Source organism: Arachis hypogaea, chromosome 5 (genome assembly GCF_003086295.3).
Source record: "Arachis hypogaea cultivar Tifrunner chromosome 5, arahy.Tifrunner.gnm2.J5K5, whole genome shotgun sequence".
NCBI lineage: Eukaryota > Viridiplantae > Streptophyta > Magnoliopsida > Fabales > Fabaceae > Arachis > Arachis hypogaea.
Window position 1 is genome coordinate 96,624,046 of NC_092040.1, and position 20,594 is coordinate 96,644,639.

The 20,594-nt window shown below is 36.8% G+C and overlaps 3 protein-coding genes across 36 annotated transcripts; 1 reads left to right on the forward strand and 2 right to left on the reverse strand.

Annotated features, from left to right (window-relative positions):
• Positions 1–426: 426 nt before the first annotated feature.
• On the reverse strand, positions 427–3,999 carry LOC112802103 (probable glycosyltransferase At3g07620). Of its 3 annotated transcripts, XM_025845142.3 has the most exons (6): positions 3,767–3,999; positions 2,963–3,638; positions 2,727–2,857; positions 2,116–2,461; positions 1,232–1,520; positions 427–997 (listed from the first exon to the last, which is right to left on the reverse strand). In XM_025845142.3, exons 2-6 carry the CDS (start codon positions 3,545–3,547, stop codon positions 852–854), a joined length of 1,497 nt encoding a protein of 498 aa, XP_025700927.1. In that variant the 5' UTR covers positions 3,548–3,638; positions 3,767–3,999; the 3' UTR covers positions 427–851. The 3 variants fall into 3 exon arrangements, with proteins under 3 accessions (XP_025700927.1, XP_025700925.1, XP_072093602.1); XM_025845140.3 differs by having other exon boundaries at positions 427–1,520; XM_072237501.1 differs by having other exon boundaries at positions 427–1,520; positions 2,963–3,618; positions 3,767–3,894.
• Positions 3,943–10,223, forward strand: LOC112802102 (CRS2-associated factor 1, chloroplastic). Of its 22 annotated transcripts, none has more exons than XM_072237490.1 (9): positions 3,943–4,529; positions 5,377–6,347; positions 6,631–6,758; positions 7,127–7,352; positions 7,450–7,577; positions 7,705–8,610; positions 9,045–9,156; positions 9,231–9,435; positions 9,553–10,223. In XM_072237490.1, exons 2-6 carry the CDS (start codon positions 5,525–5,527, stop codon positions 8,593–8,595), a joined length of 2,196 nt encoding a protein of 731 aa, XP_072093591.1. In that variant the 5' UTR covers positions 3,943–4,529; positions 5,377–5,524; the 3' UTR covers positions 8,596–8,610; positions 9,045–9,156; positions 9,231–9,435; positions 9,553–10,223. The 22 variants fall into 22 exon arrangements, with proteins under 22 accessions (XP_072093591.1, XP_072093594.1, XP_072093598.1 ...); XM_072237493.1 differs by having other exon boundaries at positions 9,245–9,435; XM_072237497.1 differs by having other exon boundaries at positions 9,294–9,435.
• A 1,968-nt stretch (positions 10,224–12,191) lies between these two features.
• LOC112802104 (protein REPRESSOR OF SILENCING 3) lies at positions 12,192–20,050 on the reverse strand. Of its 11 annotated transcripts, XM_072237508.1 has the most exons (9): positions 19,210–19,648; positions 18,889–19,104; positions 17,844–18,775; positions 16,431–16,699; positions 15,348–15,375; positions 14,781–15,005; positions 14,457–14,672; positions 13,775–14,179; positions 12,192–13,437 (listed from the first exon to the last, which is right to left on the reverse strand). In XM_072237508.1, the coding sequence occupies exons 6-9, from the start codon at positions 14,985–14,987 to the stop codon at positions 12,445–12,447; spliced, it is 1,821 nt and encodes a 606-aa protein (XP_072093609.1). In that variant the 5' UTR covers positions 14,988–15,005; positions 15,348–15,375; positions 16,431–16,699; positions 17,844–18,775; positions 18,889–19,104; positions 19,210–19,648; the 3' UTR covers positions 12,192–12,444. The 11 variants fall into 11 exon arrangements, with proteins under 11 accessions (XP_072093609.1, XP_072093604.1, XP_072093606.1 ...); XM_072237503.1 differs by lacking the exon at positions 15,348–15,375 and adding an exon at positions 19,749–20,050 and having other exon boundaries at positions 16,431–16,704; positions 17,844–19,104; positions 19,210–19,434; XM_072237505.1 differs by lacking the exon at positions 15,348–15,375 and adding an exon at positions 19,749–19,984 and having other exon boundaries at positions 16,431–16,729; positions 17,844–19,104; positions 19,210–19,434.
• Between the last annotated feature and the right edge of the window lie 544 nt (positions 20,051–20,594).

Sequence of the window (20,594 nt, forward strand, 5' to 3'; positions counted from 1 at the left end):
TAATTTATTTTTTCTTAAAAAATGAATAAAGTTAATATTAGTTAACACAAAACATTTAAAATGGATTAAAGAAGAGGTTTTTTAAAAGTTAGAAGGGATGAGAATGTACATTTATAAAATAGAGAAGATGATAGTGTCATTTTAACATCTCGCAGGGAAGGGAAATAAAATTTTCCTAAAAAATAAAGATGATTAAATTTAATGTACAAAGATTTTGGCATTAACTTTTATATAATAAAAATAGATAGATAGATAGATTTTCTGATAGATTTAAATAATTGAAGGAATAAAGTGTGATCTCTAATTTTTTAATGCATTTTTTATATATTTTTTCTTAATTTCACTTATAAAATCAATGATGAGAGATTATATTTTACTCTCAATTGTTAAAAAAAATTGAGAGAATCCAATGGATGGATGGATAGATACACCAAACTTCAATGATTTATTAGAATATTTATTATTTATTTATACAACAGTCCACAAGACCAAGATTCCCTGGAAGAATTTAGAATCCCTCCACTCTTTCATTTCCATAATACTCCATAAGAATTTGCTTTTTATTTATGTACATTGACCTGACATAACTAAATTCAATCCAGTGATAAACTGATGCGTATTGACTCGATGTACAAGACAAAATAATATTTCTCTATCAACTTGGACTAGTTTCAGTTGACCAATTTACTATCATCAATATGCTTTTAGCCCAACTAGTTTAGCAAAGGGTCAAGACTCTAATTCACCACCATCATAAGGTTTTGAGTCTAGCTTCAGTTGTTCTATCCACGATGTTGCTCATATTTCATCCCAAAAATTGAATTTATTAATGTCATGTATCGTTGACAACATTATCTTGGTCTAATCTGAGAAAGCCTATTGTTCCATATTGCATGAAGAATCATATGAAACAAGTCATACTTAACAGGAATCCTATGCCACAGAAAATGTTGCTGAACCTTCTTCACTCCCAAATGCAATGCAAGGTACTTCTCTTCTGGGATTGAGACAAGTATTTCTCTTAGATTTGGGATATCCCTTTCACTAACAGTTACAGAAAATGCTTCCCAATTCAAAACTTCAAAAAAAGGTGGCACATAATTATCTGATATGATAACTGGGACACACTCAGAAAAAATGGCCTCAACTATTCTTGGGGTGTGAACCTCATAGCCTCTAGCACATATGCAATATTTACTGCTGTTCATGTATTCCATGTAAAGTTTCTTACCTTCAATATCGCGCCCCATTGGACCGAAAATTTTCATGTCTGATTCTTTGTTTTCCCAGTGTTTTAGCAGCACGGGACGGAGATAACCATGCATGCTCCCCGCAAAGAAGGCGAGAATAGATCTCTCTGAAGGAGATTTACCTGTAAAACCTCTTAGAGGATCCATCATAGAGTGTATATATGTAACTGGTAGAGTGGTGTCTTTTCCTATTTGGAAGCCTTTAGCAATATTTGAGTTGCAGAGAGACCTAATACAATTTTTCATTGGTTGCCTTGTGATTTGAGAGGCCTGAAATTTCATAAACAACATCATATTAATAATGCACATTTTTTTTAATATGCTACATTAGGTATACGGCCATCATCCCTTTCATCCAATTAAAGTGATTATTCCATGTTTTATCATAAAAACTAGGGCAAATTACACTCCTTGAGGTTTGCTGAAATTTTTTACAATACCCTCGACTTGTCCAAGTGACGTTGATCTCCCTCAAGGGAAGGTTAGTGCTATATTTTACACAGGAGAAATGTTATAGGCACCACTTTTGGTATTAAAAATGATCCATAGAAAATGAAAGAAGATAAAAAAATTATCTTTTATACCATAAAAGGAAGGTGTACAAAAGGTGGTGTAGACATCATTTCTCTCCCCTAATCGTAAGGACTTGTACACTTGTCTAGATGTGTGTGTGAAGCGCCTCGCTTTGAGTATGATCAATCCTAACTAATTATCTCGGTCAAAATTTTGAATTGATAAATGCTTGTTGCTTAAAACATTTTCTAAAAGGAGGTCAATTAAAAGAATGAACTTATTGACATTAACTTGTTGAAAAACATTACATAAATAGTAATCAAAGAAATGACAGTCTGAAACAGAAGCTCACCCAGTCATGACAAGCAACAAGAAAATGGTCTGCTCCCCCAGTTCTGTTCCAGAATCGATATCTTCCTGCGATTAAATGCACGTACCTCTCTAGGTATTGCTCCATCTGCTTACCATTAAGCTTTTGTTCAGCAAGAGTAATTCTTAGCTTTTGTGAACTGAATGGCAGGTAAAACAAATGAGCTCTGCGAGGATCCTTCACTACGAACCGTTTATTTCCCTCCATCAGTTTCATAAACCAACCTTCGGATGCATATAGTCCCCTCGTCCTTGGCTGGTGAAATATAGGCTTATCTCCTTCTCTGTAGACGTAAACTTTGAGCCTGCGTTCCATCAGTGCATAACTCCTGAAGAACAGAGGTAGAGAAATGCTTCAACCATCAATTATCTACTGGAAGAAGAACAACACATGAATTATTCAGGAGGAAACAATGGTGAAATCTAGTTGACATGTGCATATTTCAAATTTGAAGCACTAAAATACAAAGGACTTGCTGAATTAATCAATGTTATCAAAGTAGCAGAATGATAACAATGATAAAAATGGAACAAGAATAATTCACAACTCAATGCTATATATCTATCTAGCACATTTAACTATTATGATCATACCTTGAGAACTTGGCAACATCCCGGAAAATAGGTGCATAAAGCCCAGAAGGATTTGATACGACACGGCCTTTTTCGATCTCCAGTTTTGCTGATAAGAGTTCACGATCAGGACGAGAAGACCACCTAGGTCTCTGTCATCAATGATCAATCAATACACAATATGCAACAATTAGGAGTCCATACATACATATTCCATAATGTCTCATCTTTTTTACCACAAAGCTGAAACTCCATACCATATAAGAAGAGTTAAAACTCTGAAGCAATAAGGAGTTCATCCGAGTCAATGAAGTACTCAAATTGGACAAAGGAACTTTCAATAGAGGTGACTTCTCATTTTGAGCTTTCATTTCCCCCCTTTGCATTCCACTGCCATTTGAAGATTTTCTTGCAGTGATTAAGGTGCCCAAATCTTCATCCAGAAATGTTATGCCCTTTGGAGGAACCCCTAGTGGTGAAGCATTATATCTGTATTCTACAGGATCATGTGCATAATTTGGTCTTTCATGAGTGAAACCTTTCTGAATTGCATCTTCACTATTTTCCCCTCCATAACTGCTATCTAGGGTCTCTCCAATGATCAAATTCCCATCCACATTAGACTCCATCTCATAGTCCAAATCTACTCCATTTCCCATATCCTTAGCTGGCAGAGCTACTGAGAGCTTCTCCGAATCTAACAGAGAATGTAATCTCCAAGAGGGAAGTGCAAAACATTGGAAAACAACTACTATTGCAACCAACACACCAACAAATAAGAACCGCATAGTAGCAATATGGTACAATCTCCGATCTAGAATAGACATAACACCCATTTTCATGCCCCAAAACTCAATTCATCATCACTTCAAAGTTCAAACTAAACATTCATCCTTACAGCAATCTTAAACTCCTGTTCCAATATCCCAAAAACTAGAAAAAAGTTTAAAAAAAAATATATAAGCATGGTAAATCAAATTAGAAGCCAACAACAGTTCTTACTTCTTAAAACTAGAAAAATTAAGAAAGAAATTAACTTTATCATGAATTAAGACATATACCTTTGCTCCAGCAATCAACTAAGCTTCACACTACTCAATTAGTCAATTCACTTGCAAGGAGAACGCATAAGAATCAAACTGAAGTTACTATAAAATGCTCTCATTCTTGAAGTTAATTACGTTCATACCACTGTCCAAAAACTATACAAAAAAAAATGCCTTTGTGTGTTGGCGATGGAGAAAAACAGAAAATAGAAAACCCCAAAACGACGTCGCTTCGTAATTCCGAAAATGCTCTTCATCTTTCAGTTAGGAGCAGTGTTATCAAATTCGGCTCGACCGAAAACCCGGTCATCCGATCATCTGGCCGAGTTGAACCACTCGTCGAACCGTTTAAGTAATGAATCCGTAAAAGCCGGTTGACCCGGCCGGGTTTCAGAAAATCGGTTTACCCGGATCGGATGACTTTTTTTTTTCGGTGTCGTTTTTGTTCTCTCCCTCACTTACCCCCTTTGCGTGGTGCCCTAACCCAGAATCAGAACTCATCTCACCTCTCTCTTCTCTCGCCACTCTCTCCCTCAAGCCCGTCGCCGGCTCCTCAAGCTCGCGTCGCCCCCTCAAGCTGTCGCCGCCTCAAGCTCGCGTCGCCGAGCTCGTCGCCGCCTCAAGCTCGTCGCCGCTCAAGCTCTGTCGCGCTCTGTCATAGTTCGTAAGCTCGCCTTCCTGCTTCGGCCATCAACGCTTCCTCGGCCCTGAGTCTGGGTTTAGGGTTTCAGCTTCGCCTTGGTTCTTCCATCAACGCTTGCTTCGTGTCTCTGCCTATGTGAGTTTCAGCTTCAGCCCTGTTATTCCTCTTTCAATTTTATTGCTGTAAATTATTAGTACATCTTGAATTTATTGTTCAAAGTTGAGTTTGTTGCCGAAATTATGATTTAGCTAATGTTAATTTGCTGTAAATCATATTTGGAGAATTGGAGTTTTTTTTGTTGCTGCCTGAAAGTTATCATAGTTTAAGTTTTTATTACTGTCTGAAAGTTATCAATAGTTATCATAGCTGAATTTGTTGCTAGAACTCTAGAAGTAGAATTTGTTGTCAGCTGTAAGTTGAATTTGATGCTGAATATATCATAAATGTGGTTGTTGCTGGAAGTAGAATTTGTTGCTGGATAATTGAGTTGAGTTGAATTTGTTACTGATCCTTGTTGTTGTTGTGTTGAATTTGTTCTGATCTCTGATCTTTCTCTCTTTTTTAACTCTGTTATAAATAAAACTCTTGCATCCCTCTAAGAAGTGCGTATAATTGATTCATTGATGGAAGAATAAGATAAGTTAATTCAGTTCACTAATTTCTTGAAGCTCTTCCTTCAAACTCTTCTTTCTCTATTTCTGATGTTCTGCATAATGCAATGTTTCTTATGGAAGACATAGATGCAAATTAAAATGAGAAAAATATTGATCAAGCTCTAAATTTGTCCTATAAAGATATATATGAAACTCCAAATCTGTTTTTGATGCTCTAAATTTATACTAGAAACTAATTTATTATCTCTTTTTACATCATTAATTATGTCTAAAAATTAATATTTGATTATTATATGTTTGTAAAGACTTACATTTTAATTTTTAATACATAATTTTAATTTCATTTATATAATTTTATATTTTTTTAGATGATGACCGAGTCAACCGGATGGTTGAACCAGTAACTCAATGATCCGGTCATATGACCGAATTGATTGTCGGTTTGGTTCTGATAACTATGGTTAGGAGAGGTATGTTTCACTGTTTTGAGTTCACTTCACTTTTGTATCAGTGAAAATGGCTCTAACCGTCAAGCTGCCAATACGGTTCCCAATATTCGCGCCAATTATCGACCCGTATCGGACAGATGAACCGACCCAAATATCCACAGAGGTCAGATTCTCTCGTTGGAACAACGCCAACGCCGCCAAGTTCAACGAGCGCCGGCGAACCCAGCAGGAAATCGAGGATGAGATACGCCGCACGCGCCGCTTCGACTCTGCCGACAAAATCGCTGAAACCGCCGAGACTTCCGCCGTTTCCAGCGCCGCCGTTAAAACCTTCAAATCCGCCGGGACGCCCTCCGCTCCGTCGAGGCCTTCCATCCCCGGCAGGAAATCGAAGTACTCCAAACCGCCGGCGGAGCCCCCGCGGGATTCTCATGCTGCGGTTAGGTTTTCCAGCACCCCGAATTCGAATCCAAGCAGGACTCAATTGGCGCCAGCAAACGTGAGAATTGGCGATGACGGAATCTCCTACGTGGTCGAAGGCGCACCGTTCGAGTTTCGGTACAGCTACACGGAAACGCCAGCGGCGAAGCCGGTGAAGATTCGGGAGCCATCGTATGTGCCGTTCGGACCAGCGACAATGCCGCGGCCATGGACCGGACGGGCACCGCTGCCAACGAGCAAGAAGAAGTTGAGGGAATTCGACTCGTTCGTTCTGCCTCCGGCAGACAAGAAGGGGGTGAAGCCCGTCCAGAAGCCCGGACCCTTTTTACCCGGATCGGGCCCGAAACACGTGCAGTCGAAGGAAGAGTTGTTGGGGGAGCCATTGACGAAGGAAGAGATCAATGCGTTGGTTGCCGGCACCATCAAATCTGCCCGCCAGCTCAATATTGGTACTTTTTCTTGTTTTGAATTTTTTCTTTAATTTTTTATTTTTTTAATTATTTTTTACATATTTGAGAGTTAAAGATATCTAGTTAATTGATGCGAAGCAGAAGTTAGACTTTGCTCGAAAATATCTAGTTAGTTTGTACTTGGGAGTTTTCTAAGGTAATGAAAAGTGTGTTCCTTTTGTTGATAATTGAAATATCCTTTTGCCTCAACAAAATTAAGGGTTAATCAATAAGGGAAAATTTACCTTTTTCCTACGCACTCTCTGTGTTGGGTGTTTTTCAGGTAGAGATGGTTTGACACATAACATGTTGGAGAATATACATGCTCTTTGGAAACGACGGAGAGTGTGCAAGATAAAGTGCAAAGGAGTGTGCACCGTCAACATGGATAATGTGTGCCAACAGTTAGAGGTTGGTTTCTTCTGCTCTCAACTGTCGCACTTTTCACTGATATCAATTCATAATGACCTCAAATCTGTGCTTGTGTTTTGGAAGTAAAACCTCATCTTGTGTGGTCGATGTGTATTTGCTTTTGGGTTAAAACATTCGTTTATTTGTTCATCCTGCTATGCAATTTAAATGGTAAAGGAGAATATAGTTCATGCATCTTTTGTTTTGGGGTGGGGGGCTACAGTTTCCGATGGCATTTTCTTTGGCTTCTCTCAAGGATACGATGCCTTCACTGATCTTACTTTTCTGAGTTGACCATGTCCTCTGACATTCCTCAATAAAGAAATTAATTGTTTTTCATTACTTATGGTCTTTGTCTGGTTTCCTAGGAAAGGACTGGGGGAAAAATCATTCATAGGAAAAGTGGTACGGTATACCTCTTCCGGGGCAGAAACTACAACTATAGAACACGCCAACGTTTTCCTCTGATGCTGTGGAAACCTGTATCTCCAGTATATCCTAGGTTGGTTAAGCGAGTTCCAGAAGGCCTAACACTAGAAGAAGCAACTGAATTTCGTCGGAAGGGAAGGAACTTGGAACCGATATTCAAGCTAGGTAGAATCTTTCAGATTTTCATTACAATTTAACAAAAAAGCAAGTTTTTGCTCTTTTTTGCTGACCATGTGAGACTAACTTCTATCTTTATATACAGCAAAAAATGGTGTTTACTGTGACCTTGTAGCAAATGTCAGAGAGGCTTTTGAAGAGTGTGAACTAGTGCGAATAAATTGTCAAGGACTAAATGAAAGTGATTATCGAAGGATTGGAGGAAAACTAAGGGTATAGCCATTTTCTCCTATATCTTGCAAACAACATTGAAGATTCTTTTTTTTTTTTTGCCCTTTTTTCGTTGGTGAGATAGGATAATAAGTAACATTTTTCTTCCAATTTTGTTTCTTGACTGTAGGATCTTGTTCCATGCATATTGCTCTCATTTGAGAATGAACACATACTTATGTGGAGGGGAAAAAAGTGGAGGTCCTCTTTCCCAGCTCTCGAAGATGATTACAATGAAGCCAATAAAATTGATGTTGACAGTGACAATTCCAACACACCGACTTCAGATGCCCCAGAATTGTCTGAAATGTCTTTACAGGAGAATTCATTAGAGCATCTAAGCAGTGAATCTTATGACACTAGTATTTCTTCGAGTTCAGCTGATGTGAGTTTCTCTCAAGCTGAGGTGCCTTACCCTATAGAAGATAGCAATCCACCTTTCTCGATGGTTACTGACGCTGCTTCACTTTCTATGGGAACCTGTGAAGTTGAAACCACAGATGATGTCAGGGGTTCTCCACCTTCTGGTAGCACAAAACCAAGTGTTTCTGTGCTGGAAAGTTGTGAGAATTCTATTGATGGCAAGGTAGATCCTTCTACAGATGGGTTGCTAGATAGTTCAAATGCAGCTGATGAAAGTTTAATTTCAACATCATCTGCATCTTGCACAGAAGGAGTTATGTTACTGTGGGAGCAAGCTGTTGAGAAAGGTAGTGCACTTGTTTTAGATGACAGATCTTTGGATGCTGACAATGTTTATCAAACCGCAGTGGCTTTTGCCAAATCAGCTCCACCAGGGCCTGTTTTTAGCCGATCTAGAAAGGTTAGGGTTCAAAATAATGACGAGGAAGAAGATTCAACTTTTGAGAAAAAAGAAGTTACCACTGTTGTGATTGAAGGTAAAATGGAGAACACTCAGAAGAGTTCCGAAATTCGAAGAAAAGATTTTGATGAGCGACAGAGGAATGTAGTGCCACAGGGAACATCAAGAGTAGATGAACTTGTGAGACTTCTGACATGATACCACCAAAAGTAGGTACTTTGTTGCACAATAAAATTATTATTGTTTTGATATCCAAAATAGTTGACTCTTTTATTTTTTAATGGAATTAAATTATTATCAAGAAGATATCTAAGTGTGATCCAAGCTTAGACTTGATTCATGACGTTTGATCTATGTAGCCAACACCACCTACTAGGGCAAGGTTTTATTGTTGTTGTTATTATGCTATTGCTGCCCCTTGCCTTATTTTTATTATTTTGAATAATCATAATTCTTATATTATATCAATGCAATTTTCTTTGTGCATCTAATACATTGGTCTTGGATTTCACATTTAAAAGTTAATGTTGACACACTCAAGGGAAAAAATCTCACTCGGACCCTACTCCCTTAGTGGACCCCGAGATCTTCCATATGCCAAAGTGTAAAACATAAAATGACTCTATTACCCTAATGACTTTTGACAGTGTCCTAGCTGCAAATGGGGCTAATTAGTTTTGGAAGTCCAGAGATATGGATGGAAAATATCCTTGTGTTTGGCTACGGTTCCAGCAACTCTAATGTTTCTAGTTCTTGGAGGTACATTTTGTAAGAAATTATATTATGTCTCTAGTGTTGTGTGTTGCATTTTATAGGATTAATAAATATATCAGTTAATTAAATGAAGGAAAGCTTGTTAGTAGATATTTGAAAGTAACTAACTTGATGGAAGTTAGTTTTACGAGAAACAAAACCAGAATTCCTCTTCCTGCCAATGAAGTTCCTCTTCTTCTTTCACAAGTCTTGACAAAGAAATAAAGAAAGCGCAAAGGAATAGACAAGTGAATTCTCAATATGAACTCCAATCAATGAATCAGGGTTAGTAACTCTATCTATTCCTATTTGTGAGAATAATGAATTTCAAGATTCTTATGACATGAATGGTAGTTTTAGAATGTAACATTGACACTATTAAATTTGCATATTTTTGTACAGAGACACCTAACACCCTTGCAGAACCAGCAAACTTGAAGAGGCAAGATGGGTGCTAGGGAGAGTTAGAGCCAAGAGGTATGGAGATTATGGAAGCCAAATTTCAAGATCTTGCTCATGCTAGTAAAGAACCACAAGCGGTCAAGAACCATTTGGGAAACACCACAAGAAATAGAAGCCCAAGTCAGTGATAGCTGCCTTGGGGATTTGCATTTCAAAATCTCCCTGGCAAAAAAAATAACTACTCTCTTTTATGTTGTTTCCTTTTTTTTCCCCAGAGTTTTGGCTTTGCCTCTAAAGCCTCCCTGTTTTTATCTTTCCCTAATGGTGGGAACTTGAACAAAATTAGGCTCTACAGGATTTTACAATGATCCCGTCTTTCTGATTTGGAGGAGTTTCTCTTGCTTGCCACTACCAATTCCTCCACCAAAGGATTAGCATGTCAATATGTTATTGTCATCTGCAATAAGTGCAGTTTCTGCTATGATGCTGCCTTTTCTTTGTTAAATTGGAAGCTGCAAATATCATGGCCAGTGCTGAGAAATAAATAGATTATGTGAAAAATGTTTAGGACTTGGTTTTCCGATTTACCATAGTCCCTCTTTTTAGATGCATACATGTCACTCACTATCTGTAAATGATTAATGAGGTTCTCTAATTATATTTTGCAGCAATATGTTGTACTTCCTTAAGTTTTAGCAGAGATAATTCATGGCGTAATATTAAAACTTATATGTCTAAAATGTTTAAAGTTTAATTCGTCTCAATTTTTTAAAATAATAGAATTTTGGCGCAAGGCAAAATGAATCGTGCATTGTCTACATTTTAAGTCCAAAAAAGACTGTTACATGAAGAGATTGTTAAATATAAAATCATTTCTATGATGTCAAAACTATGAGACTGCAATGTTGAATGTGAGAAGTTAAGAGATTATTAGTTAGCATAATTATCCTCTTATGAAATCCAATGCAAAATTGCAACGAAAAAATTTATCAACAGAAATTGACAATTTATAATATTTGTTTGTTTTTGGGATCTCTATGTTTATTAGTTTTAATTAAAGTTGTTTAACAAATTATGGCTTCCTAACCAGATTATAATGTAGGAATACAGTACATATATGCCAAGACGAGACTAAACAGTGTATTGAAATATATATAATCAAAGTTTGAAAATGCTTCTGAATAAAGTGATGCTACAACACACAATTTTTCATTCATTATTGTACACACAATTTGTCTAGGGAAAGTGAACCATCGAAAAATCAAAATTTAACAGAAACTACAAGAAGAATAAAGAAAATTGCTAGGCTGAAGATGATTAATTGGGAGATTGACAATTCGACACACATGACATGAACATGAACATTACACATTGATATGTTCACAACTCACAAGACTGGTCCAAGCGTTTACGACAAGTCTTGGCACCACAATAGCAAGAGAATTGCTTCATACTATCAACTTGATGAACATATTCATATGTAACTTCCTATCGTAACAATGACACCTTTTTAATTATTCAATTTCCAGGTAAGAACCAAAAACTTTAAGACCTGTATATTAAGTTATTATATTTATGAAAAATGATAAGGATATTTTTTCGTGTTTAAACTGAACATAAGTTTTTCTCATTTTTATTTTTATTTTTCTAGCACTAATTGTTTATTTTTGTAACTTTCTATTTTTCTAGAATAATCAAATTAATACTAATGATATTTAGATTGATTCTATGATAGCTATGGTTATGGTGACTATAGTGGTTGATATGAAATTTTGACAACACTTAAAAAATATAACTTAAAACTAAGGTTTTTGTTTTACTATTTGAAAATATTTTTTAATTTGATCCCTCTTTTATTTTTCAAATTTAAGAAGTGTTGTCAAAGAATAAAAAAACGTGACATTAATTTTAGCTATATTTTGTAAGTATTGTTAAAATTTCATAATCAACATAACTACCATAATTATAGTCACTATAAAATTCACCATGATATTAACATGATAAGATTATGTTCAATGGAAAGTGCACCTAAAATTTGATCACTATGATCTTGATCAATATATAGATAGATGCATAACACAAATATTTGGTCCAAACATTCACTTTCTTATTCTTATCTGAAACAACTTATAAGAAAAATTATTTTAGGGTTTTATTAGTAAATATTAAAAGTATTTTTTAATATTTTATTACTAATAGAATCAATAGCCAATATAGCTAGAGACATGAAAAAAAAAAAGAGCATGAAGAATAAGAAACAAAATTAGGTTGATGTTCCTTACTTGATGAGGTTGTCTTGTGTTGTGTTGCAAATAGTAGCAAGTGCCAACCGAGTTTGTTTGATAATGGAGGTGGGGACTCAATGCATTGAACAAATATGTTTGGCTCACAACTGTATATGGTTGATGAATCTAGCAACGTTACCTAAAGTGGCAGCATCTATATATCCAAACCTTAGCCCCATTCTTTTTGTTCTGTGTTCAATAAATGCATTATTGGAAGGCAATGGTGATGCATATATAACATTATGCATTTTAGGTTGAAAATTGGCCATGCATGTGAAGGGTGAAGTTCCAAAACAATTAGTCGCCTAAGATGCATAATTTTAAGATATGGACCAACATATAAGTTCAAAGAAGTTCAAGTAAATTAATAGTTTTATATCTAACCTCGTCTAATCAATAAAAATACAATTTCCAAATAGTGAAATGGGTAGCCACAGTATAATAGAATATCCTTATTATGCAGTTCCTACAGCATTGTCCAATCAAACAGAAATCAATCATTTCGCAGTATCTGAAAATTAATTTCCCTCATTTTGCTATGTATAAGCCAAGAAAAACAACAAATTAAAAATACACGACAGTGTTATTCATGCTTCTTTATTGGTTCTCAGGAGTTGGGACGTTTCCTTTTGAGTGATCCACTTAAAGCAGCCTTAGCCTTCGCCCACTCTTTCAAAGAAGAACAACTTCTCATGAATGTGCAAGTTTCGCCTACTTCAACCCTCGCAATGGATCTCTCTTTTTGTACTGTTTCTTCAGACGATCCTTCCTTTTCTCTTGTCTCACTCTTTTCCTCATATGCAGTATCATTGGCACCACCACCATCATGTTGACTCTTTTCCGGTATACGCCCATCACTAGTAACAACTTCATTAATGGCATCCTTACCTACATTATTATGCTTGGGATTGTTGGAATTTGCAGGGTCCATGGTAGACCCCTTGGCCATTGGCTCTGAGAATGTAATGCCTGCCAAAATCTGTGAAATGCTAAATGAACTGTTGTCTCCAGCAACCAGTTGTGTCCATGATTGCTTCCGTCGCCATGATGCACCTCGACCGGTCTTCTTCAACTCCACATTGTTGTCACCAGGCTGAGCTTCAGCATGCTTTCTTAATGCTGATGTGTTGGTATGATTATCTTCAGTGAGCTCCTTTGTCGATTCTGTATCGGTGGGTTCACTCCCTAGGTGTTCATGCCCTTCCATGTTTTCAGTTTTGTCGCTTAAAGATATGGATTGGGATGGACTATCAGGTCTTTCTTGTTCTGTAGGAAATATGAGAGTGGCATTGAAAGCAGTATTACCTCCATTACCAAGTAGTTCTTTCCATGAAGATTTCTGAGACCATAAAACTTTAGACGGTTTGCCAAAATCATCTTCTGACTCAACAAGTTGCACTCCAGATTCTACCTCATCTGGAAGGGTCTGCACATTATTCTTTCCTTTAGCAGTAGTAGACACATGTCCAATGCTTTCCCTTTCCGATTTGCGAAGTGATTTTCCCTTATTGTTGGGATTGCTCTTATGCCCTTTATGCACATCAGACTCACTCTTGTCATTTTCTTCCTTACCAATTTTTGATTTATTGGACCATGAGTCCTGAATATCCAAACAGCAATTAGAAACAATATAAATAAATCTATTCTTTGATAAAAAAAAAAATAAGGAGTGATACAATAAGAGATAACTTAACCAGTTTCTTTTGTAAGGGGAGTGGATCCTCTCAATTTTTTTCCCTTAATTGTTTGGTAAAGTGTGATCTCTCATCATTCAATATCTTCTCTCACATATTTTTTCTTAGTCCCACTTAATGTAACGTGAGAGATCACACTTTACCAAACAATTGAGGGAAAAAAATTAAGAGGATCCATTCCCTAGTAAGCCCTATTGCAAAATAATAATAATAATAATAATAATAATAATAATAATAATAAACCTGATTTTCCAAGATCATTTGAAGTTCCTCACTCCCTATAATGGATGATTTATTTTTCTTTGTGTTCACGTTAATAATGAGATCATCTTCATCTGTTGAACTACCTACTTCAGAGTCATCAGGATGTGCAGGTGATTCAAAGGAATCCTCTGTTTCAAGATTCTTCTTTTCGGAAACATTTTCTTTTCCAAATAGTTTGTTCATCACGACATTCATTATGTTAATTTCTTCATCGTTCATTCCTCCAATTTCTGTTGCCCTTTCAATATGTAGTTTTCCCTTTTCTGTGCCAGAAGGACTACAATGTTCCTTGCAATCACAGAAATGCACAGGGAGAAGAGGAACTTTAATATTCTGGAAACTGTATTTGTGCTTTCCAGTTCCAGTGAATGGTATAGATTTTACCTGCATAAGTACAGATGTTGCATGTGAAAAATGAACCATATGATTAAGCATTAATGTTTCTTTACATGACCGAATATAAGGGAAAGGCAAGAATGCATTCTACATAATAAAACTGTTACACATTTATATATCACAGATAAATGGAAGTCTTAAATTTAGAGGAGCTTGATCCATCCAGACTCATTGGATATTGGCTTTTAACAACGTCAATGACCAATGAATACATACTTGTGTCGACTAAATAAATAAATAAAGGTATGTTATATTAGTATGTCACCTTTCTTAACCTCGGGAAGTAAATGTGGAGCTGCTTTGTCTTTAAACTCTCTTTTGTGGGCTTTTCCTCTAACTTATCAGTAGTGACTGGTTTGTCACTAACATGCTCAATCTTAGACATAGCATCTTCATCCCATTCTCGTTTCAACCGCACTAGATAATGTTCTTTAGCCTTCTCGAGCTTCAACTTCCCACCCTTCCAAACACAACCATTATACTGCCAAGACAATAATTTTTTTTTTTAGTTTTTAACAGAAAATGCATATTGTTATAATCAATTGAATTTAATGAAGTTTTAACTAAAAAAATAAGAGAAAAAACTAACCTTGCTAAAAAGCCTGGAAAGAGATTTGTCATCAGTGGGAGAAGGAAGGAAGTCAAGATAGGCGAAACTGCGACCTTTGGTTCGGATTGTTTCGACTGCTTCGACATTGCCGAAAGTGCTGAACAAACTGTGGAGGTCTTGTTTAGTTACTGATTCCCCCAATCCACCGACAAATATTCTCACCGTCTTGTTGTGTTGCCCCTCCATGCCCTAAGGAACGTTAGCCTGCACTCAATTAACAATAATACGGTTGATAGAGGAATGCTATTAAGTTGGTTCGACAATGTTTTGTGCCTCCAAGAGTAACAATTAGAAGCGGCAAAAATACAAGAACTGCGTACGCGACATTGGCACAAAAACAAGGTTGCGTACGCGAGCATACTAAGACCTCTAAATCAAAATACTTCAACAAAATGACCTAGAACTGAACTATTTACATCCTATATGAATATAATATGACTCCATTATTGTTATTATTACACCCTTCTAATGTCACAAACCCAATATATATTATAGTCCGTTGACACTTGTGTATTCACAACTTGGCCTCATCATTGTGATTCATACCTTAAGTAGAAGAAAAAGTCCCAATCAGCTTTCGTTACAATTTTATCCAGCGAGTTGGGGTTTTGGTTCGGAGTTCATGCCAATGATAACGACGAGAGGGATGAATCCGTGAATCAGTCACATAGGCAGGGCAAATTTTAACAAAGTTCATCACAATGATTAACAACAACAAAAAGCACTGAACGAACACTCAGTAACATAGGCAGTGCAAATTTTAACAAAGCTCAACACAATGATTAACAACAACAAAAAGCACTAAAAGAACAGTAAATCAGTAACATAGGCAGTGAAAATTTAAAATTTATCATCAAATACAATCAGTGAGCAAAGCCAATCAATCAAGCACTGACTGAGCATTCTGTTCTGATTCTGTGACTGGGAAGCAACAAATTCAAGTTACAGCAACAAATTTAACAAATCCTAGTAAAGTCCCGATTTACAGCAAAAAGGCAAATTTATTAATTACCAATTCAGCAACATGCAGAAATACAGGGAAAAGGGAAAACTGGAAAAGAGAGAACACTAAACCAAAACATTAACCAATAATCACAAAACACTAAACCTTCACCCAGCAATTACAAACATTAGCACATTATGAAACATTCCAAAACACAACCTTCACCCAGCAAAACCAGCAACTACAAACAAAGCCATCGGTAAATTTGAACAAAAAAATTAAGGGCCATCAGCCAACAGCATTCAACAATATTGCAACAAACAAATTAGGAGCCATCAGCAACTGGTAAACCAGTAAAACACTCTCAGAGCCATCAGAGTAAGTATAACCGACTAAAACACTAAAACAGAGTCACAGAGTAAGTATTACTGACTAACAGAGCAATCAGAGTATAGTGAATACAAGACAGAGCAATCAGAACCATACATACAAATTTGCAAATTTGTAAAATTTCCACCATTAACCACCAGCAAATACAAGGGAATACCAAACTGGAAACCAAGACGGAAGACCGAAGAAGAAGAATTGAAGAACCAAACTTCAAAGTTCAAACCAAGACCGAAGAAGAATTGAAGAAAAATGGAACAAAAATTGAAGAAGACCGAAGATGAAGACGAGCCACTAACCTGGGTTCCGTGCCAAGAAGCCAGCGAAGATGAAGAGTACCTGCCGAGTTACTGGGTTAGGGTTCGACGACCTGGGAACGGCGGTGCTGACGACCTGGGGACAGCGGCAGCGCTGACGACCTGGGAACGGCGGCGACAATGGAGGGCTAGGATTCCTTCGCTTTAGAGTTCTCCAATCTCCAGTACAGGGAGTATAGTGACCAAGGTTCTGAGAACCGAACCGGTCATCAAACCGCTCTAGTCACTGGTTCACTGGTTTATTGGTCCAACTGGTCTAACCAGTGGTTCAACCAAAAAAACTGTTTTAGAATAGAATAATAAATAAATTATAAATAAACATCCTAAAATATAATTATAGTGTAATATAAATTTTAAAATATCTTCAAAACATAAAACACTGCATAAAATATCACCAACCAAATCCATATGATCTTATGAAAATACAAACTCAAAAGTTAAATAGTAAAAAAACATATCTAAATATTAAATCCCAGCATCATGATTTATCAATCATCAAAATCTGCAAGAACTTGTTGCAAATTTGCTTCGGCCTACAGCATTCCGCAACAAACAAACCAAAACATTAACCAGTAATCACAAAACACTAAACCTTCACCCAACAGTAACAAACAAAGCCAGCAATTACAAACATTAGCACATTATAAAACATTCCAAAACACTAAACCTTCACCCAGCAAAACCAGCAATTACAAAACAAAGCCATCAGTAAATTTGAACAAAAAGATTAAGAGCCATCAGCAACTAGTAATTGCAAAACAGAGCCATTAGTAAATTTGGACAAAAATTTCAGACTAAATCAATAAATTTGAAACAAAAGAGTTGGAAAAAGATGCTGATAAAATAAGTCAGAAAGTGGTCACCTTAGAATCCACTGTTTCCTCACAGTTAGCTCTTGTAGTGAGATGAAAAGCACAAACTGATGAACTTAATGCTCTTATTAAAGTTCTTGAATGTGATAACAGTAAACAAGTTAATGCTCTTATTAAAGTTTTTGACAAAAATTTCAGCCTAAATCCAGCAATTACAAATCAGTAAAACACTAAATCAGACTATCAGAGCCAACCATCCGTAAATTTGAAAAAAAAAATTACAGCCATCACCAACTAGCAAATACAAGACCAAACATTATAAAACATTATAAAGAGCCATTACAAAACATTATAAAACATTAGCACATTATAAAACATTCCAAAATTATAAAACAAATACATTCAGAAACAAACTTCAAACCAAGACCCAAGAAGAAGAATTGAAGAAAAACGGAACAAAAATTGAAGAAGAAGGCCGAAGAAGAAGATCGAAGAACAACAACTTCAGAGCTTCAAAGTTCAAACCAAGAACAAGACTAAACATTCAGTGAAGAACTGAAGATGAAGACGAGATGCCACTAACCTGCGTTCCGTGCCGAGAAGCCGGCGAAGACGAAGACGACGTGCCGATCTACTGGGTTCCGGACACGGGGAAGAGGAAGAAGCGGCGGCGCTGAGGACCTGGGGACGGCAGCGGCGCTGAGGATCCGGGAATGGCGACGGCAACGAAGGGCTAGGGTTTTTTTTTTTTTTCCTTTCTTCAGAGTTCTCCAGCAGTGACGAATGTCGGGGGAAGACGAGGGGATGCGTTATTGCATTTGCTTCTGTTTTCTTTTTTTTTAATTAAAAAACGGCGTCGTGTTATCCGAACCGGCCGGTTGTCGGTCCGGTCCAACCGTCCGGTTCTCGGCTGGTTCGCTTTTTTAGCGGTTTTAGACAGTGGATCAGACCGTTTTTGTTGCCGGTTCACGGTTGAATCAGTTGAAACGGCCGATTCAGTCCGATTTTTAGAACCATGATAGTGACAAATGATTAAATGAATGAATGATTGGGGGAAGAGGGGGTGTTTGGTTCACGCGTGGTTCCCTTTTTTTTTTTACAAATTAAAACACGGCGTTTGTTTTATCCGAACTGGCCGGTTACCGATCCGGTCTAACCGGCCAATTCGACGATTTTTTAGCAATTTTTCTTTGAGCAGTTATAGGTGGAGGACCGGACCGCTTGCATCGTCAGTTCCCGGTTGAACCGGTTCGACCGGTCGGTCCGGTCCGATTTTCAGAACCATGTTATTATCCGAACCTATGTGACACTCCCAACCCTCCAAAACCATATCCATTTTCAATTCCATTTCTAATTTCAACCACCCATCCCTATTCCATGGCAGTAGCTTCCTCCTCCTCTGCCGCCATGGCCGCTCTTCCGTCCCTTCACACCTCCGCTTCATCCTCGCGCTCTCCTTCCCAACTCTTCCTCTTTTCTTTATTCTCAACTTCCAATATCCTCAATTTAGAGGAGCTGGATCCATCCAAACTCATTAGATATTGGCTTTTAACAACATCAATGGCCAATGAATACATACTTGTGTCGACTAAATGAATAAATAAAGGTATGTTATATTAGTATGTCACCTTTCTTAACCTCGGGAAGTAAATGTAGAGCTGCTTTGTCTTTAAACTCTCTTTTGTGGGCTTTTTCTCTAACTTATCAGTAGTGGCTGGTTTGTCACTAACATGCTCAATCTTAGACATAGCATCTTCATCCCATTGTCGTTTCAACCGCACTAGATAATGTTCTTTAACCTTCTCGAGCTTCAACTTCCCACCCTTCCAAACACAACCATTATACTGCCAAGACAATATTTTTTTTTAGTTTTTAACAGAAAATGCATATTGTTATAATCAATTGAATTTAATGAAGTTTTAACTAAAAAAATAAGAGAAAAAACTAACCTTACTAAAAAGCCTGGAAAGAGATTTGTCATCGGTGGGAGAAGGAAGGAAGTCAAGATAGGCGAAACTGCGACCTTTGGTTCGGATTGTTTCGACTGCTTCGACATTACCGAAAGAGCTTAATAAACTGTGGAGGTCTTGTTTAGTTATTGATTCCCCCAATCCACCGACAAATATTCTCACCAACTTGTTGTGTTGCCCCTCCATGCCCTAAGGAACGTTAGCCTGCACTCAATTAACAATAATACGGTTGATAGAGGAATGCTATTAAGTTAGTTCGACAATGTTTTGTGCCTCCAAGAGTAACAATTAGAAGCGAAAAAAAACAAGAGCTGCATATGCGACATTGGCACAAAAACAAGGTTGCGTACGCGAGAATCAAGTTGCGTACGCGAGCATACTAAGACCTCTAAATCAAAATACTTCAACAAAATGACCTAGAACTGAACTATTTACATCCTATATAAATATATTTTCACAAGACAACCAAAAATGAACAAATTGAACTAAATACAAGAAATGAAAGTGGAAGATCATACCATGGTAGGGTGTATCCCACCGAGAACTTTTAGTTATAATCCTTAAGTTGGACATGTTGGCAAGCTCCTTGTCATGGTGGCTTATATTTGAACTCATCCTTGAACTTCCACCAATGCTTGGATTTCCAATATGCTCTAAAGTTCCAAGTTAATTGTACCAAGCTTTGATGAAGTTCCGGACAAGTTAGGAGCTCCCAAAATTGATCCTCTTGTATGTTGGGATCCCAAAAGTAAAGATTGATCATTTTTGCAAAACATAATTCATTTTTTATGGGTATAAAGTTAGTTTTATTTTTTTGGTTAATTTTATCAATATTTGAATCTTTCATGGTTTTAAATGGCCATTTACTTGATATTATACTAAACAACTTTTTACAGCTATTTTAAAATTTTTAACATTTGATTTAGTTAAAAATACTCCCAAATTAATGAAACTCTACCACAAGCCATAATAAAATAAAAGAGTGGCAATGGGTAGGGTAGGAGAGAGTTTGAACATAACCCTAACCCTACTCGCGGGCTGAATTTGTTACTAAAACTCAGCCTTATGCTACCCACAAGTTGAGAACAATCCAACCCTAACTCTACCTGCGGGTTTTCACAATATACAATATTATTATATAACCTAATGTGCATGCAAATTAAAAAATCAATACAAACAACACAATTATCCCACAAACAACACAATCGTCCCATTAACAACATAACCATCAAATGTTCAATTCTACATAAAAGTATTTGCTTAAATTAATAACATAAACACAAATAAAATGTAGTGATATAATGCTGTGTCATTAAAATAGAATTGGTTTTTATATAAACAAAAGTATTAAATTATCAATTGAG

Excerpts from the sequence above, each read along its gene's own strand:
- LOC112802103 (XM_025845140.3), bottom strand. The coding sequence starts at position 3,547 with ATGAAAATGGGTGTTATGTCTATTCTAGATCGGAGATTGTACCATATT. Across the intron at positions 2,462-2,726 it reads GATGTTGCCAAGTTCTCAAG|GAGTTATGCACTGATGGAAC; the intron begins GTATGATCATAA and ends TCTGTTCTTCAG. Across the intron at positions 1,521-2,115 it reads TTGTTGCTTGTCATGACTGG|GCCTCTCAAATCACAAGGCA; the intron begins GTGAGCTTCTGT and ends ATGAAATTTCAG.
- LOC112802104 (XM_072237503.1), bottom strand. The coding sequence starts at position 14,987 with ATGGAGGGGCAACACAACAAGACGGTGAGAATATTTGTCGGTGGATTG. Across the intron at positions 14,673-14,780 it reads TTTCCAGGCTTTTTAGCAAG|TATAATGGTTGTGTTTGGAA; the intron begins GTTAGTTTTTTC and ends TTGTCTTGGCAG. Across the intron at positions 13,438-13,774 it reads AAATGATCTTGGAAAATCAG|GACTCATGGTCCAATAAATC; the intron begins GTTTATTATTAT and ends TTGGATATTCAG.
- LOC112802102 (XM_025845134.3), top strand. The coding sequence starts at position 5,525 with ATGGCTCTAACCGTCAAGCTGCCAATACGGTTCCCAATATTCGCGCCA. Across the intron at positions 6,759-7,126 it reads ATGTGTGCCAACAGTTAGAG|GAAAGGACTGGGGGAAAAAT; the intron begins GTTGGTTTCTTC and ends CTGGTTTCCTAG. Across the intron at positions 7,578-7,704 it reads GGATTGGAGGAAAACTAAGG|GATCTTGTTCCATGCATATT; the intron begins GTATAGCCATTT and ends TCTTGACTGTAG.